The sequence below is a fragment of the Rhinolophus sinicus genome, chromosome 14, assembly GCF_057876585.1.
Source record: "Rhinolophus sinicus isolate RSI-liver-muscle chromosome 14, RSI-T2T, whole genome shotgun sequence".
NCBI classification, from domain to species: Eukaryota; Metazoa; Chordata; class Mammalia; order Chiroptera; family Rhinolophidae; genus Rhinolophus; species Rhinolophus sinicus.
In genome coordinates this window covers 141,542,643-141,562,477 of record NC_142514.1, presented here as the reverse complement: position 1 = coordinate 141,562,477, position 19,835 = coordinate 141,542,643, and the positions used below count along the sequence as shown (strand labels likewise).

General features: G+C 42.6%; 1 protein-coding gene across 1 annotated transcript in view; it reads left to right on the top strand.

Moving 5' to 3' along the window:
* The first annotated feature begins 493 nt into the window (after positions 1-493).
* Positions 494-19,835, top strand: part of RNF121 (ring finger protein 121) — a 74,239-nt gene continuing 54,897 nt past the window's right edge. The window contains exon 1 of the mRNA XM_019744313.3: positions 494-595. Within this exon, the coding sequence (XP_019599872.2) occupies positions 533-595 (63 nt within the window). The 5' untranslated portion in view covers positions 494-532. The remainder of the gene's footprint in view (positions 596-19,835) is intronic.

Here is a 19,835-nt window from a genome sequence, read left to right as displayed (position 1 = left end):
GCTGTTTCTGAAAAATGACTCTCACCGAGGCAAGAAGGCACGTACTGTGATCAGTAAAATACATTCATGTGTTTTACGTATATTTCATTCACCACAAATCTCCCGTCGAGAGAGCGGAATTAAAACTTCAGGGTCAGATTCAATGCATTCCGGGAAATGTAGTCCTTAGACTCCACACCTCACTCGAAGCGCAGAGTGAGGGAGCGTCGCGAAAGTTGACGGTTTAGGGACTCTTCTCTTCGGTTCTCCAAAGGGGAGAATGGGTGAAATATTTGCACTAAAAATAATACAAGCCGAACTTCTCATTTTCCAAGAAACCTCCCCTGCCGAAGCTTGGAAGTGCTTGGGAACCGTCCCTCCTTGACCTTTAAGTGAGAAGCAGGTAGATGGTCTCTTAGTCCCAGTCAGGTCTCCGCCTATCTTGATGGTCCGCCCCCTCTGCCGGAACCTGAGCGCCGATTGGCTAGGAGCACTTGAGCGGCGGAAGCAGCTGGCTTGCGCGGGGACTGAGGGGAGGGGGAGAGCTGTGAAGATGGCGGCAGTGTTGGATGTGGAGGTTGGAGGGGGTGCTGCCGGGGAACGGGAGCTGGATGAGGTAAGAGTTGAGAGCCGAGGAGAAACTCAGGCTGAAATTGAAGGGAGGTGAAGGGAAGTATCTGGAGTGGGGGCAGGGGGATCCTAGGAGAGACGGGATCTGGAGAGGGAAGGAGCCAAGTGGGGGGCGGGTGCGCCGAGAGGTATATCAGAGGTACCCTAAACTCGGGGACTCGGAGGTGGTCATGGGGGTAGAAGACTCGCACTGACCTCAAGGGTGGAGATGAACGACCGGGAGAAGCCAGAGGGGTCGGGGTGTTAAGATTTGAGATTATTAGCTGGGGGCTCTAGGATACGACTAAAGGGCTGAGAAGGTAGCTTCAGTTGGAGGGGCGTGGACTTCGGCCAGAGAAGGTGGGGCTTTCACGGTGGGAAAAGGACTCAGGTTAGGTTTGCAGTGGGTGTTGGGTTGCGGGCCGGGAAGACTGCTAATATACTAGTATTACAGCTTTGAGTTATTTTTATGTAAGCTGTTTTATTTATCCTTACGTTACTTTGTATATAATATATGCTGAGTAAAGTTTTGGTCAACGAATGAAAGAACGAATGGATGAATGAATAATTGTATACTGGAATTCATCCATTCACTCATTTAACAAACATTAAGTATCACCTTTGTGCTGAATCTGGGCTAAATACTGGGGAGACAAAGGGCCGTCCCACTGAAGAGCCCACAGCCTAGTGGTGGGAAACACACAAGAAGACTAGTCATTGCATCAGAGGTACATATAATGTAATGGTGGCAAAGAGAAGAGGGGACCAATTCTGTTTGGGCTAGAGAAGGCTTCCCAGAGGAACTGAGTCTTATAGGATAAATGATTCTCTATTTCTCTCTCTCTTTCTAGACTTAAGAGTTATTTGAGGGTGAGTTTCTTGAGAGTGTATTCCCCTTTTACCTATCTAATAGGCATCTAATAACTGGTGTATTCAATTATCAATGGTGCTTGAAAGAATCACTAGGAGGGAGAAATTGAGTTTGAAGGGAATGAAGGGACAGTGATGAGAGGCAGAAAGCAGGCGAAAAAGAAAAGGGAAAAGATTCTGAGGCCAAAGATACATTCATAGCTAGGGGTGCTTGTGGTCTTGCACATGACAGCATATGAACAGGGAGGAATAGGAGGAAGAGAATTGGGACCAGTGGGAGGTGTAAGGGATCAGAGTGTTAGAGGCCCTGGTTATGTTAGGGGCTGGGGTGGTTGGGGAGGACTGGGGATGAGGCCCAGAGAAAGGGAGTAGCAGTGGGCTTGAACAGCAGACTTGCTTGGTGATGGGATGACTTGGAGGATTTGGTTAACCTAATTAGGATCATTAAGGTGAGGGGGAGGAGACAGAAACTGACAGGTAATCTGAGCTGGGGGGAAGTTTTTAAAAAAGAATTTTAAATCCATACCTCCCAATCACTAGAGGTATTTGGATATCACTTGGTTGGTGAGGTCGGGTGGTTGTGGCAATGACCTTTAAGGCCCCTTCCAGTTTTAAGTTTCTGTGATTACAGTTGTCTGTGGTTCAGTGAGATATATTTGAAAGCGCCTTGAAAAAAGGTAAATACTGTATTGAAGTTATTGTATGTGGTTTATAAATCATGGGCTCTCTTTTGAGGGAGCCTGATTTTAGTTACATATACCAGGATTCATTGAGATAAAGAGCAAACGTTTTGGCAGAAGAGAAAAGAACTTATTTTTGATGTCATACATGTTTGTTTTTTAGCTTTTCCTCCCTAATTGTTTTAAGAATTTTAAGAGCTTAGCATAATATACTTCTGGAATGTCATACCTAGAGGTCAATTTTATACGTAACCATAAGCATTCATCCCAGGAAACTTGTGACTTGTTTCATTTACTGAGAAAGTGTAATCTGTTGCATGGAAATTCTCTATGGACTTGTTCTGTCCTTTTTGTGTGTTTAAGAAGTAACTCTGAGAAGCAGGAACAGTCACTTACCCCTTCAAGCTGCAAAAAACCAAACAACCCCTGTCCCCCGAACAGGGGTCCTGTAGACCTCAGGAGTTTCTACTAATGTCTCCCCAGCTGTTTCTTAACTAGTGAAAGAGGAGGTGAAACCCATCCTTTAAGTTGTAATTATGGGGTCTCCTGTGTATTACGCACTGGAAATTCACAGATGGGTAAGAGGATTTTTACCAACTTGTAGTGAAGAGACATGCAAATGGTCTCTCGTTAGGTAATTGCTGTAATGGAAGTGTGTAACAAATTCATTGGGGCACAAGAGACAAGCCCTTGAGTCAGCTAGGGGGAATCAGTGAAGTCTTTGTGATAGAGATGGGTTTGAGCTGAAAAATTAAATATTGGGTTTACAAAGAAGCAGTGATTTGCATGTGGCATCAGAGTTGCCTGCCTGTAGCCCTTTCTGCTTGGTAGAGACTACTGTGGAGCCAGATCATAAAAGGGTAATGGATAGCCTAGCTAAAGTGCAGGTGGTGCTGTTTGCCACTGCTTTGACAAGATAGCACGGTGCTGTGGTTCTTCAGGGCGTTGCACCTATGTTTTTCAATATCAGATGCCATTAGAATGATAAATAGTTTGGAGCAATAGCCGACAGTTCATTCACTGTTCCTTTCCTCTTTTGTCTTTTTCACTATCACTTTCTCTAGTAGCTGAGGTGATTTAGGCTTTGCTAACTGCTTCTCTTGTTTTGGAGAGGTGGATGGTAAAGAGGGCTTAGGAAAAGAGCTGCCAGTGAAAAAGGCTGCTGTCTATTGAGCCTCTACCATAAACCAGACTGTTTACAGCCTTTTACCTACATTATGTCATTTGTTACTAACAGCAGCCCTGTGGGATGGTGTTAACGGTTACATTTTATAAATGAGGAGACTGAGGCTAGAGAGGTTAAGTAACTTTCCTAGGATTCCACACTTTGTGAACGGGAAGTACAGGTTCCAACTCAGGTCTCCCATGCCTTACTGAGCACCTTGGTTCCATTCTGTGCTCCATTATTGTACTCGGGGAGTAGGTAATTTAAAACTGTGTGTTTTTTTTGTTTCTTTAGAAGAAACTTTTTTTTAAACTTTTTTTTTATTCTAAGTGTGTTTTTCCAGGACCCATCAGCTCCAGGTCAAGTAGTTGTTTCAATCTAGTTGTGGAGGGAGCAGCTCACTGGCCCATGTGGGGATCGAACGGCAACTTTGTTGTTAAGACCACTGTGCTCTAACCAACTGAGCTGACCGGTCACCTCAAAAACTGTATGGTCTTAATTGTCTCATGTGAAAATTGATTCAGTACACTTGATAAGTGATTGTGATTCAAAAGCGTTTTAAGTTTCACATTTGTGAGGTAACTTTTATAATATTCCCTATTTACGATCAAGGAAGTTGAGGGTCAGAATATTAGACATGCTGAGGGCTTTACAACTACTAAGTGGTATCACTTAGATTTAAATCCATCTTTATAGATTCCAGTGTTTGTTTCCCCTCAGTTTAAAGACCTAAACTGCCCACTCATTTTATCAAAGTACACTACCCCTGTCTTTATATACAAAAGTCCCATCTCTAAAACATGAAGCAACATTTCATTCCTGAGAGGTTCAAAATGGGGGTTAACTAAAGGAATATTGGTTTTTGGGTTTTATTTTTAATGTAGGCCTTAGACTTACGGATAATTTGATTCTGCTGAACCTCTGGTCATGAGGCGTGATTAGCCAAGTGGTAGGTAGGGCGCTGAGATGGGTCTAACCAGCTCAGGTTGGGTATTGAAACAGCCTCTGACGACTGGCTAAGCTCAGTTCTTTCTCTCTACTTGCCAAACCAGGGTGCTGAGGACGTTAGTAGTATACAGTCTGGGTACCAGCTAGGAGGCGCAGAGCAGACCTACTCCTGGAGCCAGTGAGTTCCTTCTTAAAGGGGTAGCTGGCCAACCTCTGAGAGGAACTTGGCACAGAGAGAGCTGGCTTGGGACCTAAGGTAGAAAAACACTTCAACATCCAATCAGGACCAGCCCGTCTGCCTGGCCAGTGCCTGTGAATTCTGGATGTGTCTACTTCATGTGCCAAAATGATGCACCTCAGTGAGTAGTTTCAAGCTCAAGTTCAAAATAAGTATCCCAGTCTACAACTAACGAGATACTATGGCCTCAAGTGCGTAATTTACCTCTTCTGGCCCTGTTTTATTCCTGTTAAAAGAGGAGATTGGACTTCATTGGTGGTTTTTAAACCTTTAGTCATGAAACCCTTTATTCAAACAAAATCTCACTTCGAAGCCTTGTGGTCCTTGAAGGGACTCAAAGAACACCTTGGGTGTCTCAGGCCATACTTTGAAAATCGAGGAGCTTTCTCTTACTGCCCAGTGATGGGGTAACCCTACTTTATGTTCCTTCAGCCCCCCTGTACTTCCCCTAGCCCAGCCCTACCAAGCATTATTTTAACTGTCGTCTGTCTTCCCCACTAGACTGTTAGCTCCGTTAGAAAGCAGAGTCCGAGTCTTTCTTGCTCAGTGTTGTAGTCCCTTCACTGAGCATGGTGCCTGGCATACAGCAGGCACCTAATAAGTGTTTGATTATTATTTTTGAGTAGTAGTAATTATAGCTATCATTTAGTGAATGTTTGTGATATGCCAGCTCCTCTGCTCAGTAGTACATGCTTTTTGCTTGACTGTTTACCACATCCCTGTGAGAATCGAACCATTGGGCTAAATCATTTCGAAAGCTCTTTCTGGCTCTAACAGACTGTGTGCTGTGTTTCTCATGGCTGCCAGGTCCTTGCTGGTGTTGTCCTGTCTGCCGAGAATACCTTTGCTTTTCCCTCTATGCCTTTCTACATCCCGCCTGTACTTTAAGTTTCTAGCCCACGGTTCTCTCGGCTTCTAGAACTATTCAGATCTACACTGAGACCTTCTTTCCCTGCCCTTTATGTTTTTCTCTTGTTCATTTATTAATTTGTCACTTTTCTGACATACCTGCTGCCTGCTGTGTGCTGGGCATTGTGCTATCTGTGCCTGTTACTACCACGCTGGCTGAGGAGTTCACAGCCTGGCATGGGGTAGAAAAATAAGTACAACAGTGTGTCACAGGTGCTGTGATAGTGGAATGGGTACAGTGGGTACATCAAGGAGAAAATGGCAGGCCATGTCATATCTCCTCCTCCCGGCTGGTTTGGTAAACAGGCAGGCTGTGGAAGCTCCCGTCCCTTGCTTCTTCAAATTGGCAATCACCGTTTGGTTGTTTTTTTTTTTACTCCTGTGGTTCACTCCCTGTAGACATTTGATAAATGTTCCTTGTTTCCAGGGGTTTTTCTTTAGGGATTCTTGGTTAAAGCCAAGATCTTATTGTGGAATTAAGGCATATGTGACTGAAATTTAATCTTGGATATTTGACCATTTATCGTTGGATTTTTTTAAGGCATGTAAAATGAGTAGTAGCGTAGTGTAGTGGGAAAAACTAGAGTAGTAGACAGTAGACCCAGGTTCTAGACTAGGAGTAGCAGATTTGTTTTATCTCAGAGATAGCCGAATGATTGCGGCTGCATAGAAGGCTGTGTTGAGGATTCTGAGGACAGGGCTCAGCGGGAGAGAGCTGGAGACAACAATATAGAGTGCTTACTCTGTGCCAGGTCCTGTGCCACGTGGTTTATGGGAATTTACAACCACTACCTTACAAGGTCATTACTTTTATGGTTATGCCCATTCTACAGATGTGGAAATTAAAGCATAGAGAATTGAAGAATAACTTGTCCAATGTCATGCAGCTGGGCAAATGACAGAGCTGGAGTTCAACTCCAAGACGACTCTACGACTCTAGCACCTGCTCTTAACCGCTCCGGCCAGTATGAGTACTATGTGCTGTCCATACTGTCCTATACTAGGCATTTCTACTGTGTAAATGTGGGACTTCATTTACAGAGATGATGCCACTGGGCTCATGCTATTTGTCTGTCTTTCCCACAAGACGGTGTCCTTGAAAAGTCCTGTCTGTGGTGCCTGGCTTAGAGTATGATTTAATAAATGTGTGACTGTGAACTCATGAAAGAGTCCGGTATCTCTGTACCTCAGTTCTTCATCTGTGAAATGAGAGGTTTGGATTAGACGACCTTCTAGAAGTCTCTCCAGCTTTGAAAGTCCTGGCTCCCAGTGTTTTACTCTGCCTTGTGTTTCCTACAGTTCTTATCAGATACTCAGTAAATACTAGTGAATGACTGAAGAAAGGTATAATTATTGTTAATAATCTGTGCTAGTAATACTGGGATGAGAGAAGAAAAAAATGGTGACAGGGAAATTGTAGACAAAAAGGCCTACACATGACCTCAGATTCTCTAACCTTTGACTTTTTATGCTCTGGCAGACACCCTATCTGCAGACAGTCTTTCCCATTTGGTTTCCCATTGCAGTACCTCACTCTTGCTTTTTAAGTCACTTTTTGATTAACCTATGACTTAACTCATCTACTTCAGGAGGGATTTAAGGTGTCATCTGGTCAAAAAAGGCGGGCAGCAGAGAGGAAGAAAAGATGAGGAGGAGTGTTGTAACGCCTTGAGTGCAGGGACTGTCTCATCTGTGCATTAATTCCTCAGTGCTTGGCACATAGCAGACATCAGTATACTTACTGAATAAATGAGAATGCTTGTAGGTATGGATTCTGCTCAAAATCAAGGGAGTGTTGACTAAACCGTAAAGGTTAAGTGACATACCTACTCTGTTCTGGCAATAACACAATAGCACTTGACAATATATGCTTATAAACTGCTTATGAAGCATTTCCATTTTTTAAATTAATGTCATATTGTTTCTTACCAGTGAGACATAAACTCAGTATCCGAGGCCCTGCTTTCTGCCCCCATAGCGCCCTGTATAGATTTCTATCAGCACTTACCATGTTGAGTTTGTCTCCCCCATTAGCAGTGAATTCCTTGAGGGGACAGAACGATGTTATTTTTCATCCCTGTGTTCCCAGCACCTACTCTCTCACAGTAGCTAGCGTAGAGTAGATATTCAAATGTTTATGGAACTTAACTCTTCAGTCCATCCACCCGTGTTGAACACCCCCAGTAAGTGATCACTCAGTCTAATGATATGGGAGCTTATTCTACAGTAAGTCTGTTTCCTCTTTGAATACCTCTGTTGCAATATTCAAACTGGGCTAGAATTCTTATTTCTGTTTACCTTCAACTTTTTGAAAGGTACAAGGTCCTCCTTGTACCTTTTCCCAGATCCCGCTTTTTTGTATGTTTGACCCATGGAGAGGCGTTTGTGCTGCTAGAGAATGCCTCTGGGGCGTGTAGGCTCAGTCCCCCTGGGGCGATGTGGCCTGAAAGCTTACTCCATGAAAGCCAACCCGGATAATCCAGCTGATGTCATCCCCTCATCTCCACTTTATTTCTTTGTGTTTTCCCTTCTTGAAGTCATTTATTAACTTGGAAATCTGTAGGTAAACATAAACTCATCAGTTCTCTCTAAAGTGCAGCTTTCCCAAGGGAATGTAGAGGTATGGCCGTGGGACTTTTGGCCCTGGGCAACTAGGGAGAAACAGTGGGGAAAGGGAAAGCGGAGAGCTGGAGGCAGGGAGCAGAAGCCCTGCCAAGGTTTGCGTTGCCTCTGTCCCCCCTTGCCCCTTCCAGTAGGGTGTTCTCAATAACTGAATGCTTCTGTTTCTTAAGAGGCCTCCAGTGACATTTTACTCCCCAGTGCCCATGGGATTGAGCTTAACCTCTTCTGGAGTCTATTATTTAGTGCCCTGCAGAAACAGTCTTTTCTCTTTCTGTTCTAATGATAATAATAGCTAACTAACTTTTTTAGTGCCTACTATGTGCCAGGCACTATGCTGAGCATTTTACATGCATTAGTTCTTTTAATTCTATTTTAATACTATTATTATCTTCATTTTCCAGATAAGGAAGACAACACAGATAATTAATAATTATTCAAGGTTGCATAGCGTAGCTGGGTTTGAATGTGGCGATGTGACTCTATGACCTGTATTTCTGGCATACTCTATAAGAGGGGTGTCCAAACTTTTTTCAGCGTTTTTCACCAAGGGCCATATGCGGTAAAACACAAACAGCCAGGCCACTCTCTCGAGGTGAAGTACGTATTGCCTCACCTGGTTTATTTAAGTAAACGAAATATATTTTTGGAATTTGCTGCGGGCCAATAAAAAATGGATCGCGGGCCGCAGTTGGCCCACGGGCTGCAGTTTGGACACCCCTGCTGTATAACATGGATTCACTATTTTCAAAATTCACGATATAGTTACTGAGCATTTAAGTGTGCCAGATACTTTATTTAGTCTTAGGACTTCACACATGGATAAAGAGACTGTCTCTCTCCAAAAGAGTTCATGGTCTAGTAGGGAGAGAAATCCATCCAGTGGTAATGACAATGTCATGTGGCACAGGGTCCCACAGCTACCACAGGAAGGAGTGCTTAAGTGGATTTGGGGTCAGGGAAAACTTCAGAGAGGATATGACATTGGGCTGATTCTTAAAGAGGAGTATAAGTTTACAATATGGATACCAAGGTAAAAGCATATGTGAAGGAATGGAGGCATGAACTCTCTAATGCTTAACATATTGTTCTCCACTAATATTAATAGTATTAATATTAATAGTAATGGTTTGCTTTGTGTAAAGCACTAATGTTAGGCATTTGGGTTGAGAGAAAAGATGTTAAATCATGTTTCTTGCCTTTAAGGAGCTTACCATTTAGTTAGAAAAATAGGAGGTGGGTATAATTATAAAATAAGTACTAAATACCTTATCAGAAAAACACAAAGTGCTGTGGGGGAAGTAAATCCCTGTCATTGGTATTGTTAGAGAAGACTTCGTGGAGAGGGAGCCATCTGAGCTGGGCCTTAACAGGTGATTTAAATGTCACTAGAGATGGAGAGCATAGGGTAAAGGACCCAAGTAAATGAGCGAAAGAGGGATGTGAGTGGGGATGAGCAAGTACGAGAGGAAACACAGGTCGGGGCCTACGTGAGGCTGACTGAATGCCAGGCGCAGGAGTTAAGATGTGTTTATGCCTTCAGTCGTCAGTTACTGGGTGCCTATGTGTGTGACATACTGTGCTGGGGACACAAAGATGAGGACGTGGTTCCTGCTCTCGGGGCTGACAGTCACGTAGGGGGAGACAGACATGGAAACGAGTAATTGTCGTATAGTATAAGCGCGAGTTATATACCATGTGACACAAAGGAGGGGGGATTAGCTCTGCTTGGGGGACTCTTTAAAGACTTAGAGAAGATGCTTGAGTTGGTTCTTGAGGATTTTTTGAGTTAGATCGTCTGTGAGGTAGTGAAGAGCCGTCCAGCAAAATGAAAAGATATGCAGAGTCTTGGAGGCATTAAACAGCATGGAATATTCTGAAAACTATAAGAATTTCTGTAAAACTGGAGTGTAGGTTAAATGTAGGGGGGTGGCAGTGAGTGATAAGGTTGAAGAGGCCTTTTTAACAACATACTAAGAAGCTTGGGCTTGTACCATGTGAAGATCTGTGTCTCTGATCAAGTGGTAGGGATGTCGAAGTTGTAGTTGGAGGGATCAGGGTGGGAAGAGGAGAAGAAATCGTTGGGAATACTGCCGTAGTCGAAGGAGGGGACCCGCGCAAGGCCAAGGCAGTGAGGACGGAGAAAAGGGAGCGGCTATAAAAATATGAAAAAGCAGTGCTTCCACTTATCTTTATGCCCTGTCCATCCCTCTCCCTAATTCATTCACTCACACGTTCATTAAGCATTTATTAAGTATGTAATCTGTATTGTTCATTCATTCTTTCCTTCTTCAAACACTTGTGACTTAAATACGTCAGGCACTTCTCGAGGTCCCAGTGCTTCAGCAATGAACAAGACTTCCGAGGTCCTTGCCCTTGTAAAGGTCACTTTCTAATGGGGGAATGCAGATAACAAATAAGTAACAAACAAGAGAACTCCAAATGGGGACAGGTGCTCTGAGGACAGTAGGATGATGTGATAGAGGACAGCTAGAGGAGAGGCGCTACTGGAAATAGCGTGGTTATGGAAAGCCTCCGAGGACATGGTATCAAGACCTGAATAATGAAGGCCTAGCAATTTGAAGATTTGGAAGCAAACGTGTGTTAAGTGGAGGGAGAAGCAAGTTCAAGTTGATGAGAATGAGTTAAGCATGTCTTGGGGCCAAAAAGAAGGTCAATATGACTGAAGCATAGTGACCAAAGCAAAAGCAGTGCCTTGTGAGGTCAGGGAGTTTGGCAGCAGCTCTGCAAGGCCTTGTAGACGCTGCTCGACATGCTGACTTTTGTTAGAGTACAGTGAAGAGATTTTGGACGGTTTTAAAAATGGAAGTGAAGGGAGCTGATTTGCATTTTTAAAAAGATCTTTCTGGGTGCTTTGAGGAGGATGGCTTGTAGGAGGGCATTCAAGGAGAGCAGTTAGGAGACGCGCAGTAGACGGTGTTGGTGTTGGGGGCCGGTGGGCAGTGGCAGCAGAGACAACAGAGAAAAATGGATGAACTTAAAACATGGTTTGGATTTGCTGTTGGATTGAGTATGGGAAGTAAGGGAAAGAAAATCAAGCTTGACTTTCAGGGTTTTTGGATTTGTTTTGCTTTGACTTGATAATTGTCAACACTGTGTTTGGTGGTATCATGTACTGAAATAAGAATGACCAGGGGAGACATTTTTGCGGGGAAGGGAGGAAATGTGGAAAATTCTGTTTGGCCATGTTAAGTCTAAGGTGATATTTAAACATCGAAGTGGTGGTGGTAATGAGGCAGTTGGAAATATGAGCTTAGAGGAGAGGTCTGGACACAGGTCTGGGACTCTGAAGATGTGGCTTTTTATCCTGGCTCTGCCACACCGTCGTTACCTGAAGCAAGTTACCTTGTTTCCCTGAAAATAAGACCTAACCGGAAAATAAGCCTTAGCATGATTTTTCAGGATGCTCGTAATGTAAAATAATTCCTAATGCGTCTTTTGGAGCAAAAATTAATATAAGACCCAGTCTTATTTTCGGGGAAATGCGGTAGGGCTTATTTTATATTACGAGCATCCTGAAAAATCATGCTAGGGCTTATTTTCCGGTTAGGTCTTATTTTCGGGGAAACACAGTAGTAAGGCACTCAGAGTCACAATGCTGTCAGCTTAAAATATTAATAAAGTTGTTTGCTATGCCAGCCTTATGTGCGTGGGAGAGAATTCTGTTCGTTGGGCATTTACTAAGGCACTGTTTTAGCTGCGAAGGGTAATGAGGACATAGGCCCTGTCCTCAGGCTGTTCATGGTCCAGTGGAAGAGTCAGGCAAATAAACAGATGTAACAACTGCTGTAATACCGAGAGGCACAGAGATCTCCAGGAGCACAGAAATGGTGGGCAAGGGATCAGAAAGTCTCCCCGAGAGAAGTGGCACTTGAGCTGGTGTGAAAGATGGCTAGAAAGTAACCAGCTTACGAAAGAAGGGAAGGGTCCTCTGGGCAGGAGGAACAACTTGTGCAAAGTGAGAGGGAGAGAATGGCACTGTGGGAACTGTGTGTAGGTTACTGTTACTGGACATCAGAGGAGAAGGTGGGGAGTAATGAGAAAGTAGGGAGACTAGACGGGGAGGCACGTGCAAGATCACGCAAGCCTTATATGCTGTGCTAAGGAGTCTGATTCTTATGTGTAGTAGATGATTAGCGATAGAAGAGCTTTAAGCACTTAGGTGAGTGACATGGATCAGATTTGCAGTTTAGAAAGATCACTCTGGGGACAGAAATGGAGAAGGGATTAAAGAGGCCCGGAAGACTTGCCTTAGTTCAAGCAAGTAGGGCTTTCAGATTGATCTAATTCCAAAGTGCACGTGCTTTCTGGTGTGTTATGCATAGTACAGAGGAGCGTGTGCTCAGTGCCGGAGGAGTTGGGGGTGGGCAGAGAAGGTGAAACGGGCAAGGCAGACTGGGGTCAGATCGTGGCCTGGTGTGGCCACAAGAGCTCACTTCCGGTGCTCTCCTGGAGGGCCTCTGTAGCCTACCAAGGAGTTCTTCCTCTTACAGGCAGAATTGGGACAACAGAAGATTCTGAGCTTGGGTAACACAGTGACTGGCAAGAAGGGCATGAGGTTTGAAGAGCCTGTATTACTTTTATAACTTGCATAATAGAAAGTAAGAGATGGTAGACACATTTCCTTCCCCACTGACCTAGGCCTTCTGGTACAATCAGTCGTGTTCTTTCCCCAAAACTTCCTTCAGTCCTAGTTGTGTTAAATTTGGAAAGTATTTATTGTTGGTTATTAACGATCACGAAGGGTTTCATGTTAGCATTTCTTTTATGAGAAAGAGCCACTTTCTAACTTAGACACAAAGGATGGAACACTTTTGTCAGCTCTCCATCTCTAATGTGTCCCGATGCCAGCCTGTCTCTTCTCTTTGGATCAAGTTCTGAGTTCTTTAAGGAGAAAAGGCATGCTAAGCAGAGCCCAAGTTTCATTCACTGCTAGGAATGAACATAACTTATGATTCTGTCATGTGCTTGCTGTTTCCCACTGGCTAAGGGAATGGAGGAGAGGGGGCCATTATTCTAAGTGATGGAGCATTTGATAGCTACTTCTGAGTGTGGGCCACTGCAGGAATGTTTTATACAAAAGTTGCTTCTTCTCAGAGAGCAACAGCTGTCTCAAGGGTAACTGATAGTAGCTGATATATACGGTAAGTTCTGTTGGTTTCAGATGGTTTTCTGAGTTCCTCTGGATACTTCTGCAGCATCGTCCCCATTGTTTGTTTGTTCAAGAGAGAATTATTCAGTCTCTGCTTATTTCCAAAGCATGTACTTTGTGTCTAGTGCTAGGTGTGATGTGTGAGGGGGATACTGGAAGAGTAAGGCGTTACTCTTATTTTCAAAGCACTTAACATTATGTAACATCCATCTAACATTCATTGAACACAGACAGTGTACCAGATTATGTGCTAGTTCTTTGAAACACAAAGATGAATAAGATTCAAATGATGCTTGGACCAGTTCACCCCCAGTAGGATTGCTAAATGGGAGAAAATATCTGATGACGGGCTTGTATTCAGAATATATAAAGAATTCTTACAACTCAACAAGAAAAAGATTAATAACCCAATAAAAAATATACAAATGTCTGAATAGACTTTTCTCCAAATAAAATATGCAAATGGCCAATAAGCACATGAAAAGATGTTCAACATCATTAGCTATCAGAGAATGCAAATCAAAACCACAGTGACATCCCACTACATTCCCATTATGATGCTATAATCAAAAAGACATAATAACAAGTGTTGTTGAGAATGTAGAGAAATTGGAACCCTCATACACTGCTAGTGGAAATGTAAAATGGTGCAGCGGCTGTGGAAAACAGTTTGGCAGTTCTTCGAAAGGTGAAGCATAGAGTTACCATATAATCCAGTAATTCCACCCCTAGGTATATACTTGAGAAATAAAAACATATGTCTACTTAAAAACTTACACACAAATGTTCTTAGCAATATTATTCATAATAGCCAAAAGTAGAAACAACCCAAATGTCTATCAACTGATAAATGGATAAATAAAATGTATATCCATACAGTGGAGGATTACTTGGGAAGAAGGAATGAGCTACTGATACATGCTATAACATGGATGATCCCTGAAAAACATTCTGCTATGTGAAAGAATCCAGTCAAAAAAGACCATATTATATGACTTCATTTATATGAAAGTTCCAGAAAAGGCAAATCTGTAGAGATGTAAAGTAGATTTGTGGTTGTCTAGGTCAGGAGGTGGGAATGGGGAGTTGGCAAATGAGCATCAGTTCTTTTTTTAGAGTGATGGAAATGATTTAAAGTAAGTTGGTTGCACAACTCTGTAAATATATGAACAATCATTGAATTGTCCACCTAAAATGGATGCTATACCTCAGTAAACTTTTAAAAAAAATCCTTTATAATATTGAGTGTCAGCTGTAATTGAAAAATAAAAGTTTATCTGATCAAAAAACAAAAATATTTTGGCCTCATGATGATTAGAGCCTGGTGATGGAAACAAACTTAGAAACAAGTATAAAAGTAGTATGACCTGGAGGTATGTGCAAATTGCAAATCTCTGTGGGAGAACAGAGGAGGAAAGGAATTACTCCACCTGAGATCTACCAGACTTTAAGCTCCTTGAGTGTGAAGCTGTTATTTATTATTGTATCCCCAGTCTAGAGCTTAGCATATGATCAGTTAGCAGTTGTTGAATGGATGTGTGAATGAGTAAAGTTGGAGAACATCTCACAAGAGTTGATATTTTAGCTGCATCTTAACGAGTGACTAGAAATGAACTAGGCAGTGAAGGGGAGGAAAGAATTCTAGGGAGAGAAGACAGTAGCAGCCAAAGCATTGAGGGATAGAAGGGAAGAGCATGTTAGAACGGTAGGTGGTTGGTTCAGTGTGACTGGAGCAGAAGCCATTTGGTGGAGAGGGGTGAGATACTAAGTAGCTGGTTTGACCAGAACATGAAGTACGTTGCATGTCATGCAGAGGAGTTTGGACTTTAAGCCAAAGGCCGTAGAAAGTTATCAGAGTTTGTCAAAGAGGCAGGCTGAAGCAGTCACGTGTGTGTCTGATACAGACAACTGTGGCTACGCCTATGGTATAAATCGGTTCTGGCAAGATTCGAGTCAGGGAGGTCCCTTGGAGGTCACCGCAATAGTCTAGGAGAGAGCAAGGATCAAGTGTAAACTAAGGCGATGTGGCAGTGAAAAATTCAAGGGAGATTTCATGGGGGGGTAGATGTGATGAGTACATGAGTCGTCCAGGCTGTAACGGCTTTAGGAGCTCGGAGAGAGGATAGTTCCGTTCTGGAAGGGTTTCTGGAGGAGGTGACATCTGGGTTGGGTCTTTAAAGATGGGTAGAGAAGTAGAGTGTGTGGTAAGCTGGAGTGCATATAGGAAAGTGAGAGAGGAGGGCCAGGTAGGGAGGAAGTCAGTCTGAGAAATAATGAATCGAAGAACCAAAGAAGCAAATGGTAGGTGTCCCCAAATTTGATAATTGTTGAATGAGAGAGAGAGAGGTCATTAAACGATTTCTCTACTTTTGTATATATTGGGAAAGTTTCGTTTAAAATGCTTTGCAATTCAGCTGAGTTGGAGGATGTGCTTTCTTTTGATGGTAGGAGGGGTGAGGGTGGGGGTGGAGGGCAGGTAGTAGCCACAGCAGTTATTATAGCCACACAGCATCTGCTTTCACTTCACTGCCCAAGGTGCGCTGTCCGTGTCAGGCCTTATGGTTTGGCTAAGTGTATCCAATGTCTGTACGAGCCCCAGCTGATTTATGAGGTCTGAAAAGTGAGGTAATTCCACTTTAATTTATGGACTTTGAATTCTTGGCAAGGCTAAGGAGTTGGAGAAGAATGTGGATGAGAGAATGGGGAACCACAAATATGGGTAGCCTGTGAGCCTTTGGACTTCACCTGTTAGCCTAATCACCCCGCATACCACAGTATCTGTCCCCATGAGACAGAGGCAGCCGGGTTGTTGTGCTGTATTCATACCAGGTTCGGGAGCTAGCTAATCTCTCCTTTCTATGCACTTACACAGCATTTTGTGTGTATGTCGGTGGTTATCCTTATCATTATGTGTAATAGTCTGTCCCCCCGCCACACACACACCCTGTACTGTGAACACCTCCAGGGCAAAGGCTGGACTTAGTCATCTCTAGTGCTTTGTGAAAGAATGAAGTCTCTGTCCGCACAGTTGATCAGTCTGTAACTTTTGGAAGGATCAACTGAGACTCTGAAATTCAGGTTGCCCTGGTGGATGGGGTTCTAGAGTTTAGGGCCCTTTGCAGTTACTTGAAGCCAGGGCATGAGGCCATCCTCTGAGTGATGGATATTCCTGAGGCATATGGTACTCACTTGGTACATTTTTATTGATTTAATTTGGTCAAATTCTGTTATACCGCACCGTAGGCATTTTTGCTTTTACTTCTGTGGTAACTAAGGAAACTGTGGGAGTTTGGAAAGCCTACATGTTATAGCTGACTCCAAAGCTTTGAAGTTAGACAGATTTGATGTGAATTAATATAATAATTTAGCTTTAAAGGACATTGAAAATGACCTAAGCCAACCTCCTCATTTTATATGTGGGGAAACTGAGGCATAGAGAGAAGTGTCCTATTTTTTTGACATATAGCAAGTAACTAGCTATGCCAGATTAGGCCCTATAACTTTCTCATCGCTGAGAAAGGTAGTTGTCGCCCTGAAGCCATTTCTTGGGGTGAAAAGTGGGAATGAGATAAAATTCAAGGACTAAGACATACCACATGGGCTAAGTTTCGTTGTTCATCCCACCCTGCATGTCCTGTTGTTGGAAACCCTTTGGGGAAACCAGAAGGTCTGCATGCAGCAACAAAACAGCCTCATTTTCCACTCTTCTCTTACTCGGCTTTCTTTTCCTTCATAACACTGCTTCCAGAAATTATTTCATATATGTAAATATATGCTTATTTACATGTTTATTATCTGTCTTTTGCATTAGAAAGTAAGTTTTATCAGGAAAGAGTCTTTGTTTTATGCCTGTCTTGTGATTGAATGAACAAATAAACAGATATTTATTGGCCACCATCAAGATGCCAAGCACACGCTTCCCATGACTTTGGCATTTGTAGGTCAGTGACATGTCTGTGTCTTTGGGTTTGAGCATTCATGAATGTATCCAAACCCTTCTTGAACACAATACACATTATTGTCAAATGATTGCCCAATGATTTTGTAGTGCTTACATGAGTAGAGTGAGGTGACCCTTTTTTTGTGGGTTTAGGAAGTGTGAGATTTCGTGTGAACTTGAACCTTATGCTGCTTGATCAGATAGGCCCAGTAGAGGAGAGAATATCAGAAGCCACAGAGCAAAGTGACTTTGCAGCTGGGGAGAGAACACTTGGTCCTTAGCTGTGGGGAGACAGCAGGACCCAGGGCTGACTTACCCATTAGGCACTGTGCCCAGAGATCCACAAAAATAGCTTAATTTCTTTTAATCAGAAAAAAAAGTAGATAAAATCCAGCTTGGTTTACACCTCTTCATACCAATGCTCATAATATAGATTTGAAATAGAGGATGGGGCCCACAAAGGCAAAAGTGCCTAGGTCCCATGAGAACCATAATGTGGCCCTAGCAGGACCTTGTGACTAGTCATTGGCTTTGCCATTTGAGGCCCTAAGCTCTCATTCTGATTTCTCCCCTCTGTCGCCAATAACCATGATCTTCAATGAATCATTTCTCTCCTTTATATCTCATCTGTGCCTTCTGTAAAATGGAAACAATTGTGCTCCCTGGGCTGAGTGAATGCATGCTTTTAAAACAGCCTAATTATTTTGTTTTTTGTCTGTCTTCTCAAGGTCAAGAAAAAATGTGATTTAGAATCGGAGTACCTTAAATGGGAATTGAGTAAATGAATAAATGAATCAAACTTCACAGATAGCTTCAGAGGCTGGCTTGCTTTATTGATTGATTGATTGGCTGATTGATTGTTTTATATGTAGTTCTCAAGCTATCTTTTATTTAGTTTTTTTTCTGAGAGTCTGTCAGCAAAATTTATAGAACTGTGTGGGCACTGAAGAAAGTGATGTGGTAAACAAGGGTGATACACCTTCCTAGAGTTAAGAGCCAATGTGAAGAAGCAGGTACGCATGGGAAATGAACAGTCTTTTCAAAAATGATTCTGAGACAACTAGATAGCCACATGCAAAAGAATGAAGTTGTACCCCAGTTTTGTACCACATACAAAAATTAACTCAAAATGGACTGGTGACCTAAATGTAAAAACTAAAGCTATAAAACTCTTAGAAGAAAACACAGTCGCAAATCATGACCAGATGGCAATGGTTTCTTAGGTATGACACCAGAAGCACAAGCAAGAAAAGAAAAAAATAGTTAAGTTGGACTTGATCAAAATGAAAACCTTTTGTGTTGTAAAGTTTTCACCAAGAAAGTGAAAAGACAACCCACAGAATGGAGAAAATATTTGCAAATCATATCAGATAAGAGATTAAAAAACTTTTATAATTCAACAATAAAAACATAAGTAACCCAATAAAAGTGGACAAAATGTTCTGGCATGGCATGTAAGAAGTTCAGAAGTCTCCACTCTGTCCTAACAACAACTGAAAAGCTGAACAAAATGAAAAATCAACAGTTCTAAGATCTATAAGAAAAATGAGGTCAGTACAAACTGCTGCTCTGAAAATTGGAGAAACCAACAGGTGAATACAGAGAATCACAACTTACGGGACCAGAAACCTCCGTGGGAACCTGTGCTGCAGTAGGGAAACCTGGATTGTAATTAATGAATGCTGGAGGCTCAGTGTGAACAACGAGAGCTAAAAACTCCAGGGGGACTCAGTCATTGAGGACCCACCACAATTTTCTGGGTTTTACCTGCTGGATATCTACCAGGTTCTTACTGAGAAAAATCACCTGTGCTTCTGATGGTAAAGGAGCCATTTAAAACTACTACAGAGCATTCTGTTATTCTTAACAAAGTCTGCATTAGGAGAAACTATTTAACCACAGCCTAATCTGCTAAATTTTTATCAGAGCCTAACTTATGGGAAGGGGAATACCCAACTCTAGCCAGCTTTAGCCTTCTATGTGAGAGAAGGGAAAAACCAGCTCCACTTCATTCAAGCCATCCTGTCCCACCTAAGTGGGTGGGTGAGGAACTGTGAAGCAGTTACAAAGTTCACACTCCAGAGGTAAGACTCACTGAAAGTGTGAAACCCATTTATCGGACTATAGAATGCCTCTCCTTCCCCCACATCTTACAACCACATTACTAAAGGCCTATTTATAGCAGTTCCTTCTACCTGGTATATCATGCCCAGTTTTCAAGAAAATAATACGACATACCAAAAGGCAAAAAACACACTTTAAAGAGACAGATGAAGCATCAGAATTAGACTCATATGGCAGGGATGTTGGAATTATTAGACCAGGAACTTAAAACAGCTTATTAATATGCTAAGCGTTCTAATGGATAAACTACACAGCATGCAAGACCAAATGGGCAATGTAAGCAGAGAGGTGAAAATTCTAAGAAAGAACCAAAAAGAAATGCTATAGATTAAAAACACGGTAACAGAAATAAAGAATGCCTTTGAAGGGCTTCTCAGCAGATGGGACACGGCTGAAGAAAGAATCTCTGAGCTGGAGGATATCTCAATAGAAACCTATAAAAGTGAAAAGTAAAGAGGGGAAAGACTAGAAAAAAACAACAACGGGATACCCAAGAACTGGACAACTACAAAAGTTATAATGTATGCTTATGTTTGTGTTCCTGTTAAATGCGTATGTTGAAATCCTGGTGCCCAAGGTGA